A 27,863-nucleotide genomic window follows, 5' to 3' on the forward strand; every position below is an offset into this window, starting at 1 on the left:
GTGACGGACATTTAACGACCTTGAGAACTAACCAGTCAGACCAGCGAATCAGTGCTGCTTGTCTCTCTTATCACTTGTTAAAGGCAGAATGGTATGTGCGTTGCAGGTGGTCACCATCAGGTATAACTAAAGGTTGTGACACTGACATTATACAATAACAGCTTGTTTTGTTATCCATTAACTGCATGGTGGGGTTTACTGATGAGTAAACAAATCAACAGTGACTCTCTAAATAAAAATCTGTTTTAATTTAGAGTGTCTAGGGCATGTACAGGCCTTGTTTGGACAAGTTAAATTACACAGTCACTTAATACTTTACAGAGATATAACTTGCAAATTTTTGAATGAAGTTAATAAATGGATATAATCAGATGGAAACATGATCCTTTAAGGTATTACTAGAGTTTGACAACCCAGTCATTATTCCATTTCTTAAAATTGTTATTTGGTTGATTTTCATCTTTATAAAATTAACCTTTCAAGCTAGGTTAAATGCATGTTTATTTTTATGAAGGGATGATAATCTTTAAATGTACTTTTTCAATCAATTATTCAAAATTTTATGTAGAACTAACACCTAAAAACCTTTCATTCCTATTTGTTTTCCTAACATAACCCCAAGAATTCATCACTACAGTTCAGTTCCTTTTTAATTTTATGCTTTAAAGCTCATCAGTGCAAGTAAAAACACATACTTAATTCCAATCTGCATCGCAAAGGGAATGCTTGCTTTAATTTTAGTATATTTAGTACCAAATCTGCAGTTCATGGAGAAGTGTTGTCCTTTCTAATTCAGCAGAATAATAGTTTTAAATAACAACACATTATCTTAAGTTTTTTTTATAACTTTTTAAATAAATTATTTTTCCATTCTTTGGTCATCAATGTCTTTGAACTTTTAATTATTTCTACTTCACCCAGCTTCTCTTCAAATTTGACCGAAATTGGCCTGATTTTCTGGTGAAGACCAGAAAATGCCAAACAGTTTGAAATGAATATGCCTATAACCCAAAAACATCCCAACAGACTAGTATGCATATATATGTATAAGCATGTATATGTATAATGGTAGATAAACTTTCATCAGAAAAAAGCTCACATCTAGAGGATTCTGGTTCAGGGGAACATAAAATGTATACAAATAGACATTTTAAGTTCACCTGAACCTGAAGGTCTAGGAACTGTATACATATAGATTTTTAAGTCCATTTGAGTTAGAAATGTAAAATATGGATATTTCCATGTGAAGAGTGAGGTTTGTACAGAAAATATTAAAATTACACCCCAAAATAATGAAATGGCACAAACAAGACTAAAACAGTTTAACAATTTATTTCAAACAACACAGACATGCTTAAAATTTAATTTAACAAAACATGATTTATTTCATTTTAGTGAGTGTCCTTTGCTTTTCAGCATGCTCCACTATTTTCTCATCCACTTTGAGTCCCTTCCGTTTTCGGACCTGGTTCATATAATGTCTGGCTCTGTTGTCAGAGTCCGCCTTTTCTCCAAAATGAGTGTATTCCTCCTCTGTGGTGGGCACCCAGAAAGGGTCAACATCCAACACCTGTTAAATTTTTTTTCCAGAAGATTAGATTTCTTAAGGACTGAATTTATAAAGGTAATAAGATATTTGTTAAGAATTGCTGCAATAGTTACTTTTAAAATATTAAATCATATTCCAGACTCAAGGGTGAATTGATTGATTGTATGTTGTTTTACATCCCGTTTGAGAATTTTTCACTCATATAGAGACATCACCATATACCGGTGAAGGGTTTCAAATTTAGACCTATACTCGGCACTCAGGGCCATTGAACAGTGAGGGTTCTATATCGTGCCAATGCATACTATGACACGGGGCCTCGGTTTTAAGGTCTCATCCGAAGGACCCGCAATTTTCATTCAAAAAGCCGAGCGCATAGCGAAAGAACAGTTGCTACCTATTTTTTTATCGACTTAGGTCAGTCGCAGCTGTGATTTGAACTCACGACCTTCCGATCACCAAGCGAGCGCTCTATCGACTGAGCTACTGTGATGGTCTCAAGGGTGGAAACTAAATACTTTTCAATCTATTTCAAAAAGTAATATAATTGCAATCTGCTGTTTGTCCAGAATTCCTCTTATAAACATTGTTAAGATATATTTATAAATATGATGAATGAATAATACACTTATACATTCATAAAGGACTAAATGCACAATTATTAAGCTGAAACACTTGTGCCATACAAAAGACATACAGTCAAACCTCGTTATCTCAAACTCTATGGGACCAAGGAAAAAACTTTGAGATATCCTAGGGTTCGAGATATCAAGGGTAAAATACTTCAGAAATATGTGGTTAAGACTTCCCAATCACTTCGACATATCCAGGGCATTGAAGATATCTGTGTTCGAGATACCAAAGTTCAACTGTATTTATATATATAAGCTACATAGACATGGATATACCGACCTCCCAATGGCTGAATACCAGTTGAGGACTGGCCAAACCACTCGTCTTCTTCCTCACGTCCTCAGCAAATCCAAAACTTTCCACCACAGGCAACACAGCCTTAATGTTAAAGTTCTGAGATCCCTCCATCATTGTGTCCTCAATAACTCGACCGAATCGCTTCCCGAGGACACCACACAGTTTTCCTACAATGAAAAAAATAGATATACTGAATTAGAACTCAATAACTTGGCTGAAACGCTTCCCAGGGACACCTAACAGTTTTCCTACAGCAAATAAATAACAGAACAACTGAATTAGCTAGAACTGAATAAATTGATCAAACTGCTTCCCTAGAACACCTCTCAGTTTTTGTACAGCAAATACCTGGTAAATAACAGAACTACTGAATTACAGCTCAGTAACTCAGCAAAACTGATTCCCTAGAACACCATACAGTTTTCCAAAGCAAATAGAAAAGAGAACTGCTGAATCAGAACTCATCAATTCAGCCAAAGTGCTTTCCTAGGACACCCCCCTCCCCCCATTTACAGATACATGTATCCAGAAGAAAGTCCCCTACAAAAATAAGTTTATGCTCTGATTATATTTCACCTACCTAAGACTTCAGCAGTAGCTTGTATATTACACTTATACATAGCTACCATCAGTCTCTGAGGTCGGGTCTGGAATGCTTTACGACAGCCCTCCTTCACACAGTAAATCAGCTGACCTGACATGTGACTGTGCCCCTCCTTCTGTCTCGGTTGAGATGGCTCAATCTCACTGTCAGATGACTCAGTCTCAGACTCACTGCCATCTCTGTCAGTTTCACTCTGAATAGGGGACACAGTTTCAGCCTGGCTGACTGAAGTAGGATTATCACAGGAATTGATCTCAGTAACCTCCCCTTTATGGACTTCTTCATCAAGAGAAATTGAGTGACTACTCCTAATATAGTTCCATTCCTCAATAATGAAACATACCCCTCTTAAGGGCTCCTCACAAAGAGGCCCAGCGAGGGTGGCGATTTGAAATCCACTGATTATGCTGTTATCATACTGTCTAAGCTTCAGCTCCCACTGTTTCTGTTCAACACAGTTCCACACATTAGCTCTGTCATATCCCCTCACACGATTGAGTAGTACATTTGGTCCAACTCTCTTAGGTCCAAACGACCATATCTGATTTTCTGCATCCCTCCATATCCTTCCAGAGGTCTTGAAAACTTTACAGAGTTGACATCTGAATTCTCTGATAGAGTCTATCACAGATTGCTGGACTTCCAGACCCCCCCTCCCCTTTCCGTGAGCCTTTGAGATCTGAGACATTGTCTTTATCAAATTCTGATTCTCCTCCAGTAGTTGTGTGATATTCTCCGGTAGGGGCACCGCCCTGATCCTGAGGGTACACCTCCCATTGATCGTGTTGACCTCAACTAACCCTGGCTCAATGATTTCATCGTCTTCAGTATCTTTCTTAATGACCTGACGTTGGTCTGAGATGGTTTCATTCACCATGTCTGTTTTTGGTGGAGGGACAATAGTTTCTCTAAATGGGACAATAGGTGAAGACACATTGATATCGATCTTGGCATATCTAAAGAAAAAGGAACAAATGTACTGTCAGTCAAAACAAGCTCAAACGCACTTAAGAAATCATGACTCGCATAAATGCAAAATCTTCTCAGCGATGAATCACCATATTCAAACTTTATTGTCTACAGACAAACAGACATTGAGACAGATGAAGGTCACTTTGTCAATGCAGTTATCTAACCTTTCTCTAAGGTCATCCACACATCTCTGTAGATGAACCTCTCCTGCTGTAATGATCACGTGTTCACCTGTCTCCTGAACCAGAACCTGAACACATGGGTCAGCCTGGTTCAACAATCTCAGACCCTCCACTAGATTCTGCATGTCACCTGGAATTAAAAACAAGAGACCCACGGGCCAGAATGATCACATGATTCACTTTGGCCCTGCTGTTTTTCAGAATAAGATATTTTCCTTCTTTGTTTACATGAAAAATTTATGAAATTTAATACTTAAAATTAACATTTATGAACTACAAATTTTAATCTTTCTGCTCAAAGTATATTTCATTTAAATGTGGTCAGCATTAACATGCAAGTGCCCTACGGTGATCTTACTGTCCGTCTGTCAATTAAACCCCTACTGTGGAACAATTTCAGCCCCAAGCAGTCATGACATGACCAATTTTGAGTTTACAAATTATGAGGATACTTTAATATCAATAGGACTAATATGACCTTGCTGTTCTGGAGAAAAAGAATTTTTTTCTCCCCATATACATGTATATATATGTACAATAGGAAAAAATTTATTCCAGATGTTAGCACTACCTAAATCTTAGGTGCCATAATTTGAAGAAAGAACATAGGTAATCAGAGATTACAGAGCTCACCTCAACGAATGTTGTCTTTAAGTAAGGCAAAGTCCCACACTCAACTAATAACCTTGGAGTGTGCATCCCTAGATGCAACATTTATGCAACTTTGGTCTGATAGGGCTTGCAGTTACTTGGGAATAGACTTATCTGAAAACTTTAACCTAGCCACTCATCCGGAAAATGTAGGTCAGATCCAGCATCCGAAGCAAGTTCAGTAGTGTGCATCCTTAGATGTATCATCCATGCAAGTTTGGTCAATATAGGCCTTATAGTTACTTGGAAATGAGATCTGCTCCTAAAACTTTAACCTGGTTACTCATCCGGAAATGTAGGTCAGATCCAGCATCCGTAGCAAGTCCAGTAGTGTGCATCCTTTGATGCATCATCCATGCAAGTTTGGTTCAGATAGGGCTTATAGTTACTTGGAAATGAGATCTACTCCAAAAACTTTAACCTGGTTACTCATCCGGAAAATGTAGGTCAGATCCAGCATCTGAAGCAAGTTCAGTAGTGTGAATCCCTAGATGTATCATCCATGCAAGTTTGGTCAATATAGGGTTTATAGTTACTTGGAAATGACATCTGCTCCAAAAACTTCAACCTGGTCACTCATCCGGAAAATGTAGGTCAGATCCAGTCCAGTAGTGTGCATCCTTAGATGTATCATCCATGTAAGTTTAGTCAATATAGGCTTATAGTTACTTGGAAATGAGACCTGCTCCAAAAACTTTAACCTGCTCCAAAACTTTAACCTGCTCCAAAAACATTAACCTGGTCATTCTTTAGCTGAATTTGCAGCCTCTGAAACCTTGACTGGTACAATGAAACACACTAGAAGCATCCTCCATGCATCTCTGACTAATATAGGCCATAGAAGTACTTGAAAAGAAAACTGCTCCAAAAACCTTAACCTGGGACGCCGACGCCAAGGGTATTACATAAGCTCCCCCAACTTTGTTGAGGTGAGCTAAAAATGGATGCCAGACACTCTTTGATCAAATAAGTTCACCTGAACCTTTGGCTCAGGGGAGCTAAAAACTCCATTGGTTACTTATATCTCTGCTAATTAAATCAGGTAAAGGCCTCTTTTTTAGTACTGTACCTAATTTTCCACTCAGATACTAGGGAAATATCTTTTGTATGATATACTTCTCTGTGGGAAGGGGGGATGAGTAAGTCTGTTAAAAATACCATATACACAAAAAAAATTATCATAAAATTTGCCCTAAGAATTTAATATGATTTGATCTGATCAATAAATCAAAATTAAAATTAAATGGAATTGAAAGAGATTGACTAATACATAAAATGGACCCCTGATGAGTACCATACACACACAAATACTGTATATAGGGTTATTTTTCACAAAACCAAACAATTCTGCCCCGTATAAAATTTGCCCAGTTACAATTCTGTTTAAGAAAATATACTGCATTCTTTGAATTCGTTCCATTTTAAATTCGCCCACCTGTGAGTAAGGCAAAAGGGGCGAAAATAAAATGGGGGCAAAAATTTCCCTGTATACAGTAACCATGAAAACTGACCACAGAATGTAACATGATTTTACAGATTCCAAAACAAACACACACAACCATTTCAAAACCTTATCCCAAGCTAGTGTCAATAAATAAGTTCAGGAACAATTATTGTTCAATCTATCCCATCTTAATTCAAAACCCATTTTTGCAATTTTAAACAGAGCTTCTTAATTTGTGACATTTCTATATTTTCTTTGAAAAAGTGAAGAAGTCAACAACAAAAACCTTTCAAATTTTTTATGCAATATATATATATATATATATATATATATATATATATATATATATATATATATATATATATATATATATATATATATATATACATACATATATATATATATATATATATATATATATATATATATATATATATATATATATATATATATATATATATACGAGGGTTGTTCGGAAAGTTCGTGGACTAGCGCCATAAAATTAAAACCGCTTAAGATACATCAATGAATTTTTTAAAGTTTAATCAGCATCTTCTTTTTTATTTATATAATAAACTATACATCATTAGTTTTGTTTTTTAATAAGTTGTTGATGTTTTTGAAAGCAATGGTATGCCCAGGCGGCGCAACCTCGTCGATTATGTTTTTTCTACGTAAGTAACTTAGAAAAAACTCTTTTTTGATATGAGCATTCGTCATTCAAAAATCCCGTTAATTCACTCATATGGTATGACAATTGTACAGTAAAATTTGCAATTTTTACCCTATTCTATAAGTTCTATGAAATTTTATCGTAAAATTTATATGAAATGTCCAAACAATTATGGGGTTGTAATGACGTCAGAAATGGGGGTGGGTTTCTTTTTCCAACATTCTATAAAGTTTCACCCTCTGAAAAAAATGGCATAGACCTAGGAAATATTTAAATGGGCTACTGAAAAATAAAATGCATTCAGAGTACTTGTTTTTAAATGCCGAAAAAGATTAGAGGGACGAGAGATGTAAAAGTGAATGTCGATTTGTAGTAAGGGTGTTCAAAGTTTGTCACGTCGAAAAGTGACGTTGATCATGTGTGATAGATGTTGAACTCCGACAAGCAAATATGCTGTTACAATCAAGTGAGGATCTTTCAGATCTATTTACTAACAATATTATATGTATTAAAATCAACTGTTTATGACATTGTAAAATCATATAAACAAGACGGGTTTAAATCTTTACTAAACTCCCAGGAAACCCATCAAGATAAGTGTATGAGGTAGAGAATGTGTACATTGAAAAACAATGACGTCATGAAACTAAATGGCGACAGCGCCGGGTGATCATATAATGTCTTTTTTATTTTATGATAATTTGGTAAAATATTTAAGGTATCAAGGTAAAAATTTTAACATCTCTTTAACTTTTGTTGTTTTATGTTCATTAAAAATTTTGTAAGCATAGACTACATAGTATTGATTTTATCGCATCAGTCCACGAACTTTTCGAACAACCCTCGTATGTATGTATATTTTTACATTTACAAATGTTTTCCCTTATATGACACTCTTTGAATGATGAGACATTTTTAAGCCTGTATATAAACAGGTTGGTCACATGACCATAAATTCATTGTTTATTCATAAACAATAGACATAATTTCACAGTGACGTCACAAGTGGTCGACATATTCAACACAGTTGATGTACACCATTGTATACACTAAAGATCTTTCTATTTGTTTTATTACTTTATGTAAATATAGGACTTTCCTGTAAATTACACAATTTATATCAATCACATTTGAAAGATATTAGAAATTTTAAACCATAACCACCTTATTTACTGACTCTGCATTTAAATAACAGACACAGTTTGAAGTCTATTTAACTATGGAAACAAGAGGTTATTTAATCTCAAAATCGGTGAAAATTTTAATTTGAACGGATATAACATATATCATTTTTATCAATACTCAATCTCACATTTTTATTTTTTAGCCATATATAGCTTTAAAATTATTTCAAATCAGTCATAAATGTAAACTTCAATTACTATCAATTGGAAGTAATAAGGTATCATTTCTGAACATTTATCGGTATGTAAATAGGGGTTGGTACACAATTAATTAAATCTTCCATAAAGCCCTTTGGGCTTTATATGATTTGATCACATGACCATGCAACTATGTTTACATCTGAATATAAGTTTTAAAATAATATTTTGTTTCTTAAATTAATAAGCAGTGGAATATTAGTCTGGCAACAAGATATGTTTGTGAAACACTGATGCCCCCGTATGGCAACTTATAGCAAAGGTTAAACTTTCTCAAATGCAAATCAAATAAGTTGGTACCTAAAGTAAGGTCTAGTCTCGAGAAATAAACCTGTCAAATATGAAAGACCTAGCAGCAATTATTGAATAGATATGGAAAAGGTTAAAGTTTTTTCAAAAGTATGTCAAACATCAAGGTCAACGTCAAATGGTCAAAATTAATGGTGCCCAAGGAAAGGCCTTCTCCCAAGAAATACACAGGTGAAATATGAAAGCTGAAGCACCAATCGTTCAAAAGTTATAACCAAGGTTAAAGTTTTCCAAAAGTAGGTAAAACTCAAAGGTCAAAGGGTCAAAGTTGTTGGATCCAAAGAGAGGTCTTGTCACAAGGATTACACATGTGAAGTATGAAAGCCCTAGCTCCAACCGTTCAAAAATTATGGCCAAGGCTAAAGTTTTCCAAATGCAGGTAAAACTCTAAGGTCAACGTCAAAGGGTCAAAGTTGTTGGCATCCTAAAGAAGGTACTACCACAAGGATTACACATGTGAAACATGAAAGTCCTAGCACCAACCGTTCAGAAGTTATAGTCAAGATTAAATTTTTCCAAAAGTAGGTCAAACTCCAAGGTCAAGGTCAAAGGGTCAAAGTTGTTGGTATCCAAAGGAAGGCCTTGTCGCAAGGACTACACACGTGAAGTATGAAAGCCCTAGCACAAATTGTTCAAAAGTTATGGCCAAGGTTAAAGTTTGGTAAAATTTTACAAAACTGGGTCAAACTCCAAGGTCAAGGTCAAAAGGTCAAATATGGTGGTACCCAAAGAAAGGTCTTGTCACAAGGAATACACATGTGAAATATGAAAGCCATAGCTCCAACCAATCAAAAGTTATGGGCAAGGTTAAAGTTTTTGCGGACAAACAGACAGACAAACAGACAGACAGACGGACAGACAGCGCAAAAACTATATACCCCCGAATCTTCGATACGGGGGCATAAAAATTGAAAATCTGTATTCTTAGTAAATTTACATTCATAAATCTTTATAAATACCAATCCTGCTTTTAAGGTATTTAAATCTCCATCTAGACCAGGAAGTATAAACTCCTGACAGGTAGATAACACAGGTGTGTCTTGTGATCAGAGTACATAGAGACTGCACTTGGAGATTGATCGACAGGACGGCCATAATTACTGAAGTCAGGAAATAAATATAGGAGGTAACTTAAGCATTTTTGATCATTTTAAAAAGTTAAAATCCTTTAATGAGGCTTCAGCAATGGGGAATGAAATTCATCTATTTCTTAAATCCTCTTTCATGCAAAGATTCACATGAATATTGTAAACATAAGTGACTTGTCTATCTCTATCACCAAACCAAATTCTCTGTCTCTATCTTGTGTAAATATTCTTAAGAAAATATTTTAACTTTATATGCTTCAAGAAAAATTTAATGATGGATCCCCGTACTAGTGCCCAGGACCTGATGCGATGCGACCTGTGTGAGACCGCTGTGGTACAGATGCACTGTGATACATGTCTTGTCAACCTGTGTACAGCTTGTGTTGGAAAACATTTTTCTGCTGATCTTTCAAAACCTCATAAAATTGTTGACTTCCAAGATAGAAAATCCACTCCCATCTACCCTGGATGTAAAACTCATGACAAAGAACAATGTGAAATGTACTGTAATAAATGTGATATTCCTGTCTGTCTTAGCTGTCTCACATCTAATCAACATTTAGGTCATGAATTATCTAAATTCTTGGAAGTTTTCAATGAAAAAATGGAAATTATTAAACAAGAACACAATGAATTAAATGATAAAATTTATCCAACCTACCAGGACATTGCCTCTGATCTACAAAACAGAATGAGTCAATTAGAAAAGGAATATGGAGATCTCTCAACAGCCATAACAAAACATGGAGAGGACTGGCACAGAGAAATTGACAAACTTGTCAAGAAATTAAAAGCTGAAGTTCCTGAGATGAAAAATACACAGTTACAAACTCTACAGAAACATCTGGATGAAATAAACCAGAAAATTTCTGACATCAAGGATGAAATTAATAAATTTGAAACTGCTATAGACTGTAATGACTTGTCAAAACTATTAAGCATCACATCTAATGTACTGTTATATAGGAATCTTCCACACAAAATCATGTCATCTTTACCCAAATTCACTCCTGGAAAAATCCAAGGAGAACTTTGTAAACTGTTTGGAGCCTTATCATCAAGTTCCTTAATATCAGATAAACATGGGTACAGCATGAAGACAACACAGAAATCACCAGAAACTGGATCCTCTCCTCCAGTCAAACAGCTACTTGATAAACCAGAGACTGTCACCACCATACACACTGGGTATAGAGACAACCTTTACAATGTGGTCTGTCTGAGTGATGAAGAAATCTGGACAAGTGGATATGACAGCACCACGAAACTATACAGCATCAATCAGGGATCACTAGTCAAGTCAATCACAACCAAGTCAGGGAAAATACCATTGGACATAGCAGTGAAGAAAAGTGGAGATCTAGTTTATACTGATTACAAAGATAGAACTGTGAACACTGTGAAGAATGAGAAGATAGAGGAGGTGATCAGACTACAGAACTGGAAACCTAAAGGTGTCTGTACTACCTCCTCTGGTGACCTCCTGGTTATCATGGTCAGTGATGATGACACACAAACAAAAGTTGTCTGTTACTCTGGCTCCACAGAGAAACAAAGCATTCAGTTTGATGATAAAGGTAAACCTCTCTATTCACCTCGTTCTCTTTATAACAGATACATAACTGAGAACAAGAACCTGGATATCTGTGTGTCTGATGATAGAGCTGGAGCAGTAGTGGTGGTCAATCAGGCCGGGAAACTGAGATTCAGGTACACTGGACATACTGCTGCTCTAAAGAACACACCATTCTATCCACGAGGAATCACCACAGACAGTCAGTCACATCCTTACAGTTGATGTTAACAATTACTGTGTCCACATCATAGACCAGGATGGACAATTCCTCCGTTACTTAGACTGTGGACTGAGTCGACCCTGGGGTCTATGTATAGATACAAATGACAATCTGTTTGTTGCTCAATTGTGGAACAAACAAGTGAAGAAAATCAAATATCTGCAGTGAATTACATGTATACATGTACATCTCTGTGTTATATTCTATATAAGGGGTATGCAAAATTACTGATGTATCAGTATGCTACAGTAACACAATGAAATCTTGTAATGAATATTCAATTTTTGTCTTATAATTCATTATCAATATATATCTGAAGGGAATTATAAACACTTCTAAATTAAAAACAAAGTAAACACTGCATGGATGAAAACAATGTGTATTTTCAAACTAATGTTAGATATTAAAACAGTGAATTAACATCAGTATTGAGCAAGCAAGATTCCTATTGAGCCTTGATCACCTCAGTATTGTAATTATTTCTACATACTCTATTAAAAGACGAGCCAACTTTTGTCACATAATTTTTTTTTTAAAGTTGCTGTGTTATAAACTTGTCCAAAACTTTTTTCTTCTTTTTCTACAAACCATAAACCTAGTGGCTTTAGTAATTACTAAAATAAATTACTGTAATCAGTTTTTACTTGCAAGAACTTTATTTTCGTGTAATTAAGCATGGGTGCCTGCTCATGAAAATTTCATTCTCACTTATCTTTGTATTATCAAAGAATATATAGATCAATAATTGAAATTCATGAAAATATTGTCATGCTTTAAGTACCAAAAACTGGTTCGCAAAAATCAGGTGGCAGATATTAAAAGATCTTCATTGCTTGACATATTTCATCTTTAATTTGAAATGAAGTCTTAAGAATATTTTGCTGAAACTAATTATTAATTGGCCTGAAAATATGGACACTGTCCTAAGACCTGATGCCCTAATGCATGGACTCCGAACACAAAATTTGCAACTTGGAACTTAGGGCATTTTAATTATCAGAATCATGCCCCCCCCCCCCCCCCAAAAAAAAAAATCTCCTAGAAGTCCTTGGATAAAAGATTTCACCTGGGAGTTTAAAAATTTGCAAAGTTGACAGAGAGCTCATACAACATTATAATTGATCAAACACATTGTCCACTAGATGTCATTATGAATTTCTCAGACATGAATGTATTCTGAAATTTTGAATGTTTAACATCCCCCCACCCACACCTAGACTTACCGGGGTATATTGTAGTAAAGAGGATGCTTGCATATTATATCAATATTAATGGCCATGCTGTTCTTAAGAAAAGTTTCAATATTTTTCCTTTATATTCCCATGTAAAACATGTGGCCCCATCTTATCCTTGGGTGCCATGAATTGAACAGATTAGAATCTTCACTTTGTCTGGAGACTTTCATATAAGTTTTGCTTTTTCAGGCCTTTACAACTGGAGAAGAAGATTTTTTTTGGAATGAAATCACCAGGTTTTCATTATTTCTTAATTATTTCCCAGTGAAAGTGGATGTAGCCCAATATGCATTCCCTTCCACCAAGACTGATTTGCTGCAAGTTTGATTTAAGTGGGCTTAGTGATTTTGGATGAAAATGTAAAAAGTATAGCCAAAACACAACAGAAGGGCAGAGATGACAGAACACTCTTTAATCAGAAAAGCTTGGTCAAAGTGAGAAAAAATAACTTAAATCAGTAGATTTAATAATTTTTACAGTATTTGTCTCCTATGAATTCAATGACAGTTATATTGAAGTATATACCACATGAATAATCTTCAAGATACTTAAGACAGACAGAATACTGTGGTGACTAGGTTCAAAATCACCTGACAGATATTCATGAGTGTGACTAGGTTCAATGTCACCCTGACAGATACTCACAAGAGTGAGTATGCTCAAAGGCCACTGTGACTTATACTCACGAGTGTGACTAGGCTCAATGGCCACCCTGACGATAGGAGCTGCATCAAAGTAGAGATCACAGAAAGCTGGACACATTAAGGTACTGGACACTGTAGCTGATTTCAGAATATGATCCTCCAAACCCCCAATTCCTAGACAAGAGTAAAAGAAAACTTGATTAAGCTTTCATTTTGATAAATCAATAAAAAATATGTTCTTCTTCTCATTATGAATCGAACACATAATCTTTAATGCATGAATCAAATATATAATTTAAAATACATGTAGGTAATCTTGAAATTCAGTAATTTGCATATTTGCCTACACAGTTTAATCATGACTTACATAAAAATTTTAATACTATTAATATTAATTATTGTAATACCTTTAGAAGTTAGTTCCTATATAAATCAAAACAAAAAAAAGTCTAACATTTCTAATGTTTTACTGAGTGGGCATAAAAAAATCAATGTTTGACCTCGGAGTGAGATATTGGACCTGTCGATGAGATGTTGGACTGGTTACGTCACATAATAGGCAGGGTCAGCTAAATCTCATTTGCATTCGTTGGTGTTTGACATACATGTATGTCAAAAAATAATAATGATGAAATAAATAAATAAAAGGTTTAACAAAACATTTATTGACTGCGTTCTCCGGCAAAATGCGTTTTGTTGACCCCTGAAACCAAACAGTTTGGTTCTTGGGTCCGACAAAACGCATGTTGCCCTCGAACCCAGTCAATAAATGTATAATATCAATTAAATAATACAAGTAATTTCTGATACAAACCCAGTATGTTCCCTGCTGGGATGTGGTCCATCCCCTCTAGTTCCCTCCCCATGAATACAAACAGTTCCTTGATAGTGACACAGGTCACATGGTCATCATGTGACAACTCCTGAATGCTATTCACTTCTTTTATTTCCTCACCACTTTGTATCTGTAACAGGATGAAAAGTGTCAACAAATAAAAATATTACAAATTTGGCACACCATTTTAACTGATTCTCTGATTTGTATTAAAACATCCATAACTAAACCTACAGCTAAAATGGGTCAGAACATTACAGAAATATGGTCATAAGAAGTTAAAATCCCATTGAATAACCTTTAATTTAATCTACCTTTTTGGATATCAGAGCTGGATCATGTTTGGGTCCCAGAACATACAGTTTCTGTCCCTTTCTGATGGTGCCACTAAATACCCGTGCAAATGCAACAAAGACAAAGTCTGTCTCCTTCTCTTTATTCTCTGGGTCATCCTCGGGAAGGGGGTTGAGGGCTGTAAAGGAAGTCATTCTTATGATTTAAAAATGATTATGTACATTCTGACCTGACAGACAAATCACATTACTTGTACTTCTACATATACATTGCTTACTGTTCATTCCAAAAAATAGTAAACTGTGTTTTTGGAAGGTGTCCTTATAAATTAACAAGACGCAATAGAAGAACATTTAAAATTGACAGATGTTTAAAATGTGATTATACATTTCAGAATCCCTAATATGTACAACCTTCATTAGTGTCCCCTTCCTGAGTTGCTGCCTCAGTTGTCTGCTCCTGATTTCTAGCTGCCGCTCTCTCTGCCATTTTCTCTTTGGCTTTTCGTCGTCTCTCGGCAATCTCTGCTTCTGTTAACGGTCTATCCAAATACGGGAAAAATGTAAAACTCTAGACTTGTTTTGAAAATGAAGCATTATAATATACAGTACTGCAGAATATCATACATGTATTTTCAGTAAAAAAAAATTCCCCCATACTTGCAAGTAAAATCTATGAAAATCCAGAGAAAATAAATTGTTTTCTAAAGTAGCATTGGCTATAATCATTCTCTACTAAATATCTACCTTTGTTTGTTTTGAGGGAGCATTTTCTTGTCAACTGGCAACATTTTGGAGACAAACACAATCACAGGAGATTCTTCTGAGGCAGAGCAGTTTAAAAATGCTGTGAAGTAAAGAATGAAATACATAGTTTGCATCAAAAAGTAAAAATAACCTGTACCCCATACTTTCATTAAACATACAAGTACAGTATTGTCATTTCTCAATACATCCATTTGGCGACAAATATTTAATACACCTGTTATTGCTTTACTAATAGACAAATTCATTTTTCAAAGGTAAATATGAGGAAATTATGGTCAAATAATGTTTATCTAAAAGTGCATACACTGTTTAAGACCCTGAGTTTCTGCTGGTAGTGAGTCAAACTTTCTCATCTGGGAACACATCAGTTTTTCCACCCTTTCTTCTGAGAGAGCCAGTGGAGAGGGGAGTTTACTGACTACAACTCCTGCAATTAAAAATTCTTCAAAATAAATCAATCTTTTTGCATCATTAAATATATTAATTGAAATAATTATGTAAACTACATTAAATATTACCAATTATATGAAATAAAAATGAAAACATGATAAAACTAATAATTTTGGGATAAATTTTACTAGTAACAAGCATTCTGACAGTATTGCATTAACAATATTAGCCCCCTACTGGCAAGTGTAATCTGGTTCCTGATAAAAACTTTAAAAAAGGCTGCAAATTCTGTTAAAAATCATTTAAGTGAAACAAAACGTGACTTCTTCACAGAACACTCACATACCAAAATTCATCTCAATATTTACAAACTGTCAAGTGTTTCGGAAAAAAGTACAGAAAACCAAGTGGGAATTCTGAGTTCCCCTTAAAAATTAAAAAGCCTGTAATTCATTCAAAAATCATCAAAGTAAATATCAAATATTAGTTCAATATCTGCAAGTGTTTAGGAAAAAAGTATGGAAAACCATGGGACAGACTGACAGAGAGACAGAGGGACAGACGAACAGAAGGCTATGGATGGACAGATAAGGAGAAAATTTATATTCCACTCCGGATTCACTAGTAGGGAACTAATAAAATAAATAAACAAATTTCAAGGACACTTACTGAGTACAGCACTGGAAACAGGTAACCATTGACTACAGACAGCCTGTAGCTGAACCCGACCGTCCGAATGTCGCATGTCACGAGGGGGAATCTTCAGACCAAGGGAGGTAACTATCTTCTCTGTCTTCTCCTTATCTCTATCAAAAAACAGAAACAACCTTAATCAGTGCATTAAGTTAAAACTGATTGTGTTCATAATTTTATAGAAAATGTTTTTAAAATGACAGAACTTAACAAGATGAAAGAAAGTCATAAACTAGAGTTCATAACAATGAAATAAACTTAATTATCAATCCACAAGAAATCTACATTTACCTTCTGATGAATATAGAGTCATACACAGACCACAAGTTATCAAGGACAAACTGCACAAAGAGGGGCTTCTTGGCTTTAATCTGAAATGTAATATGCATGTATTCCATTGTCAAGCACTTTACTCCACATCCATTAAATGAATTGGTCATGTGCAGGAATTCCATTTTTTTTTTTTCAGATATTTCTGTGGAATCATTTAATTCATTGTCTCCAATCTTTGAGAATTCTTAATACCTTACAGGTTTAAGAGGACTGAATTTAACGTACAAATTAATGTCATTATAAAAGACTACACCTATAATTCAATATAAATTCCTGGGTGTGGTGTACAAAAATTGAACCTCCATGAAGTATAATGGTTCCACAGTAGACTTTATTGACTACATGAATTTCTTTTTGTTGAAAAAAAAAGTCACACATGTACTTTGTGTCAAACATAATCAATTTTTACATTTTTTTTAAATGAAACCAAATAAAACCTATTTTAACGAATAAACAAGATCTACAACCTGAGCCCCTTTCATGATTCTTTTTGTTTTTGTGTTCAGAAAGAAATCTCCCCACAGGGTTCTCTGTAGAACTTCCTGATTGATCCCCAGCTTACTGGCGTACAACACCGCGAAGTCTTGAATGCTGTAAAGAAATGTCTCAAATTGTTGAAATATTTAATAAACATAGTACTTCCTGATTAATTCTGGCTTTACTGGCATACAGCACTACAAAATCCTGAATGCTGTTAAGAAATGTTTCAGATTATCCCCGGTAAACATAACAAATTTGGCCAACAATTTTTTTTGCTGTTGCAAATATGAAGGAAAAAACAATAGCATTCAGGATAGTTTCAGTTTTACTAGCTTCATTAATGCCCATTCTCAATGACAAAAAGAGCCATAAGGTATGAAATTTTTGTACACGGGTATTGGAGATTAGAAATATTCATTGTAAAATACCCTGAAACAGGCATTACCAACCTAAAACCCCAGCCATCATATGCACTGGCAAAAATAACATTTCCCTGGTCTGGGGAGAAGTAGATGTTTCTATTTTCTTCGTCCTCTAAATTTGTCCAGTCATGCATCTGGAATTTAATTAATTTATTCAATAAAAACACTAATTAATGTAAATGTAGAATAAATATTTACAAGGCATCTGTCAAAACTGTACTTTTTTAAAGTAATTAAGTACCTGTGATAAATCTCCATTGTCACCATCGACATCCTGAAAGAAAAACAAATTCATTTACCAAAGTTTACTTCTTGTGTTATATTTGATAGCTTACCAAAGTAAAACTTATCAAAGTCATAACCACACATTTTTAGCTCTAGTAAAATATCTGTCAGCATGTATCATCATTGATATTTACACTGGTCTCTTAAGCTATTGAGAAATGTAGTAAATCACAAATGAATCAATGTATAAAATAATTTCTTAAATTATAAATGCATGTACTGGTATGAATGAGAATTTTATAAAATCCTGACTTACCACAGCAGATTTCTCCATGGCCTCTACAGTGAAAAGTTCATTTGTCACCAAGTTTACCTAAGACGACCAAAGAAAAGTCTCAGTTCATGCGTAATTTGAAAGGAAAAAAATTATGACATTCATACATAGAAAATCTGCATTTGTTGCTTAGTATGGGTACAAAATTACAAAATTTGCTACTCTTTTAAGATGAATTGCATTAAATGCACCAAAACGAGTCTAATCTCGACACAGGTAAATTCCAGTCAAATTTATTGGATAAGACAGCATTCTGGGTTAAACAAAAGTTGAATCTACCATAATGGATTAAATATTTCCATAGTTACAGACAAGATTTCAGAACAAAAGCATTCTGCTAAGACAATTTTTAAAAAGTTTTACTGTGTTGACAAATTCTGCATGTCATATTTACCTGTTCTAGAATTTGCTGAAGATGATAAAAAGCTTCCATGGGTTCCATCTTCATTTCCACAATCAGGCGATCAATCTTATTCAAAACCAACACTGGCTTAATATTCTCCAGAAAAGCCTGACGAAGCACTGCATGAGTCTAGATGAAAAGTCACAAGAGAAATAAGACAGACTACATAATCTTGTAAAATTTAATCAAATTTCAACAAAACAGTTCGCTTTCCTTGTATAATTTGGTTTCTTAGATTCTTTGTATACCTTTTTCACTTTTACATTCCGATACCTTTACTTATAGTCACATCAACAAGTTTCAATCTTAATTCAAACTTGAACAAGGGATATAACTGTACCTGTGGACAAACACCTTCCACTACGTCCACTACAACCACAGCCCCTTCACAGAGTCGGACAGCAGTGGATACCTCGCTGGAGAAGTCTACATGTCCTGGGGAGTCAATCAAGTTAATTAGGTACTCCTCGTTTTCTGAAATTATCAGGAATCCTAAACATCAACAGGTAGGAATTCTAACTGATTTGTGAAATATAAATATTTCCTTGAAGGCACATGAGTGAAATTCTATTCAACCTTTTTTAAGTATCTTAGTTAATACCTTAAAAGATTTTCTCAAAAGAGAAATGGGAGTTATTAAGATAAAGTACTGTAGACCTGGATATTTATGTGTATGTTGTTGTTAGTAACATGAACTAGGAGCAAAGCACATAATATAGAAATGGGAGTATAGTACTTATTTCCATGATACAAGACATTATTAATGCTGTGAAATATGTATTGGTACACAGAGGAATATGAACGTTAAAAATTTCTTTACTGTGTACTGTAAATCTTTTTTTATCACAAGAACTTTATTTTCACGTATTTTCACGTATTTATGTGTGACTGTCTGCTCATAAAAATTTCATTCTCACAAATAATTCTATTATCAAAGATTACATATAGCAATAACCAAAATTTGTGAAAATTTTGTATTGCTTATAAAAAACAATTTGAACAAGAATTTCATGAAAATAAGGTGTCACAAAAATTAAGTGATCTACAGTAAATGGACGTATAAATTACTCTCTTTACTAATAACTGAATCACATTCATGGCAATGAATAAAATTCCAACTATTCTTTTACTACAGCTATATAAACAATAACTTACTATAATTGTATATTAATGAAATGGCACTGGATTTCATAGTGATTCCCCGTAATTGTTCATCTTCTCGACTGTCCATGTAACGAAGCTGTAATTAATTTTTTGGTTCATTATTAATAGAATGCTGTACAATATTAGAGAAAAATTACTGTAATTTGGTTATACAGGTATTTTTGATGAAAAAAAAATCGCACAGTATACTTCCCATCATAAATCATTCAATGGTCATATTTGAAAGTGTCCAATATACTTGTATTTGTAAAGAAATTTAACAAAAATAAACTTGGTTAAGTTTAATTTTTAGCATAGTATAAGCATACAAACATCCCACAATTTAATTCTTACCATATAAAATTACAGACATCCCACACAGGATAAAGTTAAGCTTAAAAAAACAATATATTTCAAAACATTTTTTTTCTGAAATAAGTCGATAACACATTCTTAACTGTTAGTGTAAACTAGAGCTACTAGCTCCCAAGATCTCAAGTTTCTGAACAAAGAGGCTTTAAGCTTCCTTCCTATAAGGTTCTCTTGTACACAAGGCAGAAAAGGGCAAGTGCTTAAAATGCAAAATTTTAGCCATATGTTAAGAAAGAAGGTATTATTTCAATAAACCCATACCTTGCCTGCCATTCTCTGTGAAATAATTCCATTGCTGGCCACCAGAGCATCAGCCAGGGTGGTTTTGCCTGTATAGATATACCGTAAGTTTTGGGGTATAGGTCGATACTTTTTTTCTCAGAACCGTTGGGGTCGCCCAATTTAACGAATCGACCTTTCTAAGGCTCAAGTTTATGAAAAATGCCCCCCAAATTAGTGAAATTTACGTCAATTTCAAAACAAATCTGTGCCATTTTCGTAACTTTTTAAAATTATTTACCGAGAAAAAAGTACTAAGCAATAAAAAAATTAAATATCTTCCATTGATTTCTTACAAAATAAGTTCCATTAAATATCCGTCGATGTACAAAAAAACATTATATCATCTAGTAAATAATGTCTCAACGTATATTTACAACATGCTGTGTCCATCTTGTGAAGTTGGAAGTCGCAATCGCTTACTAAAAATAAAACCGCAATCGTATCAAAGTTTAAAATACGGAAGCGTTTTCACAATCGCAGTTGTAATCTTTTTTTTTCCATTTATTTGTAACAATTAATTGAAATAGTATACCTAAATATTTTTTCATTGTCTTGTGATATTTATTTAAATGTAAAATACGTGAAATAAATTGTTGCCAGTAAATTCCTAAAATTATTTACCAAATATACCGCTAGTAATAACTATTTTGTTTTATATCCCAAGGGGTACACTGAATTATACAAAGATTGGCTTCTAATAGAATTTTAATTGTCTGACAGATAAAGGGATATACACTGTGTACACAAAGGTGTTAACACCTGTGTTGGTTAAAACACCTGCGGGGCATGATTAAAAGATCCACGTGCCGTTACAGGGGTATTAGTGCTATACATCATTGAACAAACAAAACTGTGAAATTCATAATGACTGTTAAATTGCGAATGTACTCTCAATTAAATTTATTTTTTCAGCAATATCTCAAGCAAAATTATAGCATGTTAATATAACTAATTTCAATTGCTCACTGTTACATGTACTGGTAATAATCATTTGCGTGTTTTAGCAAATCCCTGGACAAGAAATATAAAAATGGCGGTCATCGAAGTTAATATTGTACCCCGGTAAACAACGTCGGAATAAAAGAATGTGTCCAAGATGTTCTAAAATTGAAATGGTTATTGGTTGATTTCGGGTATTTCCCTAATAATAGCTGTTGTATACTACCGTATTTATGTGTTTAAGGACAGAGTCAAACTACGACGGCATTGAATAGGCAAGTTGGAGAAAATACGTTATATCACAATTCAAGGAAATTTTAACTATGTTTGTATAAAACACTATTAAAATGCTGTACTCATAAAAATACCAGTTTATTTTCTCAATACGTTAATATCACGGGTTAAATTAAAGAGGTTTACATGTTCTGATACGTAGTATATACGTAAGAATCTCTAGCAAATCGATAAACAAAGCTTCGTCTTATCTTCCGGATTCGTCCTATCTAAGGATTTTTTAAAAATTACGGCTGAAAATGAGCCTTTCGACCTATATACCCCATCGACCTATACCCCCAAAATTACGGTACATCAAGTAACAATCATTTTATTATAGGTAAGAATCTTACAATACATTAAAATAATTAATGGAATATTTATACAATGTACTCTGATAATAGTTACTTTTTGTTACTTTTAAGGTCAGTACTCAAAGCCCTATGAGAATATAGGTGTTCATTAGCAGAATAAAACTGGTATCAAAATCTTATTAAAAGAAATTCTGTGGTTTGCTTACCGTGGTCAACATGTGCTAAGATACAAATGTTGCGTATATTTTCTGGCTTTCTTTGCAACAAGGACAGCAACTCTGGTGTTGCTCCCTTCATAGTTTTGTGTCAGACTTTAATTTTGAGTGCACAGCACCTGAAGTAATCAAGATAATTGAATTTAAAAAAAAGAAGAAAATAGACTGTTGTTAGACTGTTTTATCAATCTACTTTTCAGCATGATTATAAGGTAAAATATGTAAGAAGAAATATTTTTAAAAAAATGAAATAAAGGAGATAGCTATCACCAAGGTTAAAGGTCACTGAATCTATTATTATTAAAGAGCCGAGTTTTTTAACATTACCAGTCATTTGAACCACTATTTAATACAAAAATTTTCTCAAAAGTTTAACACAGGTAAGCTTCCATAAGAAATCTATATCGTAAAAATATTTCATCACTCTATTTCAGCTTTTTGCAGTGATAAGTATGTAGTAGTTACCCCATACAATACTGTTGGTTATGTGCAGATACCCGATGGACTTGGTCGTAATGACACGAGGGAGCGTAGCTCCCGAGTTGTCATTATGACCACAGCTATCGGGTATCTGCACATAATCAACAGTATTATATGGGTTAAGTCACTTGTACCATAGTTTACCAAAATTGATCATATCTAAGTCTTTTACATGTACTACATTACAATTTTAACTGACGTGTGTTATTGAAAAATGTGCTTGTTTTCAATAAGGTATGTTGATCTGATTTTTTTCCTATATTTAAAATGTCAAAATCAAATTATTCACTTTTGAAACTGAATTAATTTCTTTATTTTACAGTATTCAGGGACCAACCTAGACCCAAAATTTAGGAAGACTTCACTTCTCCCTCAGAGAAATGTAGGGAGAAGTTTTGAATTCTAGGGAGACTTCTCGGCGCGCGTGGCGCACATTGATCATTATTAAACTTTTTAAAAATAAAAACATTTCATTGTTTATTACTTAAATACATTTCAATAATTTCTTTTGTATTATTTAAACATCCTAGTAAAAATAATTAAAAAAGAGAAAAAGTATTCTTTAAAAAAAAAAATTTATTTTTCCAATTACAAGGTATATAAATATCTAGCAAAATATATAAAACAATGACAATGTAAAAGTTTCTAATTGATAAACTTATTTATCAAACTTTTTTTTCATTTCTTGCATAGTATGCACAATTAACTTTAAAATGATTCACACGTTTTTCTCTCCTCTCAGGGTTAGATTTTCAGGCTTTTGGCATAGTCATAATTTTGTTATTTTCTCTTCAAAATTCGTTTTCAATATTAAATTCTTTTTCGAAAAAGAACTGCATGCCGTTTGAACTACTTATGTTTATCAGACATGTGTAACTCTTAGACAGTTAATAACTCCACAATATAACAGTAAAAATATGTCTGTATTCAAAGCATGTTTTAATTATTTGACAATAAAAAGATCTAAAATCATCTCCAACATCTTTGGCATGACATCGATAGCTGTCCAGCTGTTTTGCGTCTTGTTGTGTATAACTTGTAATGATGGACTTTTTTATACACGGAAGCGTAAAATCTAGAGGAGTTCCGACAGAGTATTCGATGCATTGGTCATTAGTAGCAAAACAAATGCAAGTGCCCTGCTCTTTCACTTATTTCAGCAGTAATAAAACCAGATTTTTAAAATAGTGACGATACTACCACGTTTCTTAAGAGATTTTTTTATGATTTTTAATAAAGGGGGTGCAAATGTTAAGGTGACTTAAACTTCTCTTTCGTGATAAATTACAGCGAAGCTTAGAGCTCAAAAGCGACTATTTCGCCTCAGTCGCCTCCTAGGTTGGTCCTTGGTATTTACTGTTACCTTTTACCTAATGTTCTTTGTGCACATAGGGTCAACTTTTTCATAATGATTTAAATCATTTAAAATTAATGTAAAGGAATTTAAGTATTCAAGTATGTTTTTAATTTTATGTACCAAATGTTTTGGTTGGTTATAGATAGACAATATTGGAATCATTTAAGAAATACCAATGATATCAATACCAATACTAAGGTAAAGGCTAACTGGCCATGAGAATATTTTTTGAAAAAATGAAAAAAACATTAATCAAACGATTCTTCACTTGTTTTTATTTGTTAATGAAAGTCAAAGTCTAAAATCCAAGTTTCCAATTGATAATGATCGTCTAATGCTTTCTATGATTTATATTTTTTTCCTCTTGAATTTGGTGTATGTAGCTAGTCCAGATGATTGTTCAATGTCAAAAATGTGGCTTGGTTCTTGAAAGTTTTTTTGTCCTGCTTTGATCTTTGATGAGCAGAATTTACAGAAAAGTGTGAGTTATGTACAGATAACCCAGACTTTTAACAAAAGAAACTACACCTAACTGTGGTACAATGTAGTTTTAAGCATACATACACTTAATTAATAGACTATAAATATTTAGAGGATGTGAAAATATTCTTGCACTTAATCTTTTACTCAAAGCAAACACAAGAATTGAGGGTAAACGAGTGAAAATTCCTGTATACAGTAATATTTTTTATTACTGAAAAGAGGAACAATTCCCTTTTAGCGTAACAATTACTGAAAAGGGGAATTGTGCCCAACCTGCTTAATGCAATGCCTAAATATCTCATCGAGATTCGTCGAGACTAAAAATTTTGTACTGACGCCTCTCCGAATCTTCAGAAGGGACGTCAGTAAAAAATTTAGAGTCTCGGTGAATCTCGATGAGATTATATGCTACGTCAACACACCTGCCAGTCTCTCCACCTGTCAAAGATTGATTTAGGTGGTATACAAAACTAATTGTAACATGTGGTGTACGGCACAGTCTGGTATTATAAATCTACAGGGTCTTCTTCACAATGTACAGCATGTATAACCCAATCTCAGGCCCATAACCTACCTCTTTTAAACAAAAAATGGGGAGAAAAAATATGTCACAATCATTAAATTTGGGTATTGCACGTTGAAATAAGATATTCAATGTCATTCAACATTAAAAATGGCACGTTATTTACTCTGTTTTTTTCAAACGCGTGTTAGATTTAGATTACTGGTTCTAAATGTTTTATTGTTACGATAAACATTCATAATTCCGAGATAAATTACCAAGATCGCACAATACGGTGGCCCTTTTCACAAAAAAATCTTTGATACGATTAAGATAAAAAATTAACAACTCTGTCCTTTTTCTTGTTGAATGAATATATTTTTTTTCTGAAAAATATTTTTTCTTTGCTATCAAAGGTAATTTACAATATAAGATTTTTTGTGTGTGTCCTACTCAGTACAGCTTAGATACTTGAGGAATGTGCAATTTTTGTCTTATTCGTAAGATTTTTTTGTGAAAAGGGCCACTGATATATATCTTACATTTTTACTTACAAAAAATAAGAATCTTGTCCATTTAATTATTGTCTATGATTATTTATGTAATCATTTTCATTGTTATGCTTACAAACGAAAATATAATATTATAGTTATTTATTTATTTATTTGTCTACTTATATATTTATTGACTCAGTAAAACCACATTTACATGTGGCGCAAGTCATTCATACAGTATATAAATGCATCATGTATGAAGTTACAAATATTTCTTGTTGATTTAGCATCTGCTGGATTAAGATTTCATGTATTGTTAAAAAGTGTACTTCACGTCAAAATAAAAAAAAAATGTTCATCTTTAACAACAGTTTGACATTAATACAATCTTTTATCCCGTGGAATAATTACAATATCTGCCAATTAACATCTATCTGTAATTTGTGGGCACTTAAATAGTTAAAAAAGAACGAAGCTTTTTCAAATCATTTATAGATACTGTTTAAGCGTTTTCAAGAGCAAATATAAAAACATCAAGTATTCTTCGTATACAGTATTACCACTAGGTTTTTCCATTTCCTGTAAGTTTTTATAGTAATTACATGCATATACCCATAGACATAGTCAGGGGCGTTCACATGTATATAGGTTCCTAAATAATATGTTATTTGTGTCTCTTGATCGAAATAGTTATATATTTTTAACTTTTCCCCAGGATATTTGGAATGTATAATTATCTTATAATTTCCATTTGGAAAACACTATTTTTCGCAATGACTATATATACAATAAGTATTCAAAATTACAAGATATTGGTAACGACACTTTCAATTATGTAAACAAAATCTTTTATTACATAAAATTGGTTAAAGTTTCATATATATTACTAATTTACACAGCTAGCCAAAAAAAAAAATCAATCCAGAAAACAAATTCTAAGTGAGTTTCGATCTGAATCAGACATTCAAGACATTCAAGACATTATTGTCAAAATTTGTAAATCTTTATAGCTGCAGATTAAAATTATTTTTTTCAAATGATCTGTGAGACAGGAATCATTCTTTTACCGCATTGAAGATAACAGTTTTACTGAATGCGCGAACGTCAGTCGACTACCAGAATCGATTTTCTTAGTCCTGTATCAAAAAATTGTATAGCTTCAAAATACATGTATCATACCAAATTTCAGAATTCAACAAGCATTCTGAGAGTATTGCATTAGCAATACTAGTCCCCTACCGGCAAGTGTAATCTGGTTCCCGTTAAGAATTGAAAATGCCATAATTCCATCAAAAATTAATGAAGCGGGATGAAATGCAAACTTGATCTATAACTAATCAAGGTAAAGCCACATACCAAAAATCAGCTCAATATCTACGAGCGTTTAGAAGAAAATTGCGGAAAACCCGTAAAAATTGAAAAGGCCGTAATTCCGTCAAAAATCAATGAAGCGGAACGAAATGCAAACTTGATCTGTAACTCATCAAGATACACTCACATACCAAAAATCAGCTCAATATCTGCAAGCGTTTAGGAAAAAAGTGCGGAAAACCAAGTGGGACAGACTGACAGACAGACAGAGGGACAGACAGACAGACAGACAGACGGACGGACGGACGGATGGACAGACTCAGAGGAAACCTATAGTCCCCTCCGGTTTCACCGGTAGGGGACTAATAAATACTGACTTCTGCGGTATTTCCCCCGCACACTTTTGGGACTTCCTCCTCTGTTTTTTCCTCTCAGACTGCATGAATTTGGTCTATTAATACTCGAATGCCATTTGTCTTTAATGAAGTTAGATTCTTTAACTTATTTATTAAATACACAAATCTATAGCCTTCTTACTTTCACCAAAGTTGCATTACGCACTGTAGCCCTACTGCATTTTTCAGACGATTATTCATTACCCAGCATTCTCCCTCAATATTATATAACATCGTATCTGCCTGATAATCAAATCTCGGCTACAAAGGTCATTGTCTAAAAATGTTGAAGCTGTCAGTTTCATATTATATAAAAATACATGGATGTTTATTTTTGGAACACCCTCTTATTAAAAGGTTTTTATATATATTGTACGTCAATGATATTATATATTTTTTTATTCAACTTAAATAGTGTTGGAGCACGAAATAAACGGCACCATAGCTATATCGGGTAACTGCTACATTCATATAAAATAAATCTTACTAAAATATAGCGATACAACCTGAATTTTCTGCGTTATGGAGGACCAAATCACTGATTTTATAGATATGATTTTTAATATCCAACCTTATATTTTGGAAATGTCAGCAAGAAATAATCTGAAAAATCCGTTAACATTGTAAAAATAGCAGCGACGATAGCGAGAGAGACGCGGCGAAGACGA

The 27,863-nt window shown here is 33.6% G+C and overlaps 2 protein-coding genes and 1 pseudogene across 2 annotated transcripts in view; 1 reads left to right on the forward strand and 2 right to left on the reverse strand.

The window, feature by feature from the left end:
- Nucleotides 1–1,316: 1,316 nt before the first annotated feature.
- On the reverse strand, nucleotides 1,317–25,146 carry LOC133201384 (elongation factor-like GTPase 1). Its single transcript, XM_061337205.1, has 22 exons — nucleotides 25,068–25,146; nucleotides 22,165–22,292; nucleotides 20,412–20,479; nucleotides 19,791–19,875; nucleotides 18,976–19,109; nucleotides 18,627–18,764; nucleotides 18,215–18,271; nucleotides 17,915–17,947; nucleotides 17,701–17,807; nucleotides 17,239–17,362; nucleotides 16,730–16,809; nucleotides 16,415–16,551; nucleotides 15,660–15,782; nucleotides 15,335–15,434; nucleotides 15,002–15,129; nucleotides 14,609–14,766; nucleotides 14,274–14,424; nucleotides 13,502–13,633; nucleotides 4,220–4,367; nucleotides 3,060–4,039; nucleotides 2,462–2,646; nucleotides 1,317–1,570 (listed from the first exon to the last, which is right to left on the reverse strand). Exons 2-22 carry the CDS (start codon nucleotides 22,253–22,255, stop codon nucleotides 1,382–1,384), a joined length of 3,348 nt encoding a protein of 1,115 aa, XP_061193189.1. The 5' UTR covers nucleotides 22,256–22,292; nucleotides 25,068–25,146; the 3' UTR covers nucleotides 1,317–1,381.
- Nucleotides 10,051–11,828, forward strand: LOC133201297 (uncharacterized; annotated as a pseudogene).
- Nucleotides 20,108–27,863, reverse strand: part of LOC133201383 (CB1 cannabinoid receptor-interacting protein 1-like) — a 195,580-nt gene continuing 187,824 nt past the window's right edge. The window contains exon 4 of the mRNA XM_061337203.1: nucleotides 20,108–20,127. The gene's annotated coding sequence lies outside the window, so the exon portion shown is untranslated. The remainder of the gene's footprint in view (nucleotides 20,128–27,863) is intronic.

Source organism: Saccostrea echinata, unplaced genomic scaffold (assembly GCF_033153115.1).
Source record: "Saccostrea echinata isolate AGI-Se365-2 ecotype Australia unplaced genomic scaffold, CSIRO_AGI_Sech_v1 ptg000043l, whole genome shotgun sequence".
Classification (NCBI taxonomy): Eukaryota; Metazoa; Mollusca; class Bivalvia; order Ostreida; family Ostreidae; genus Saccostrea; species Saccostrea echinata.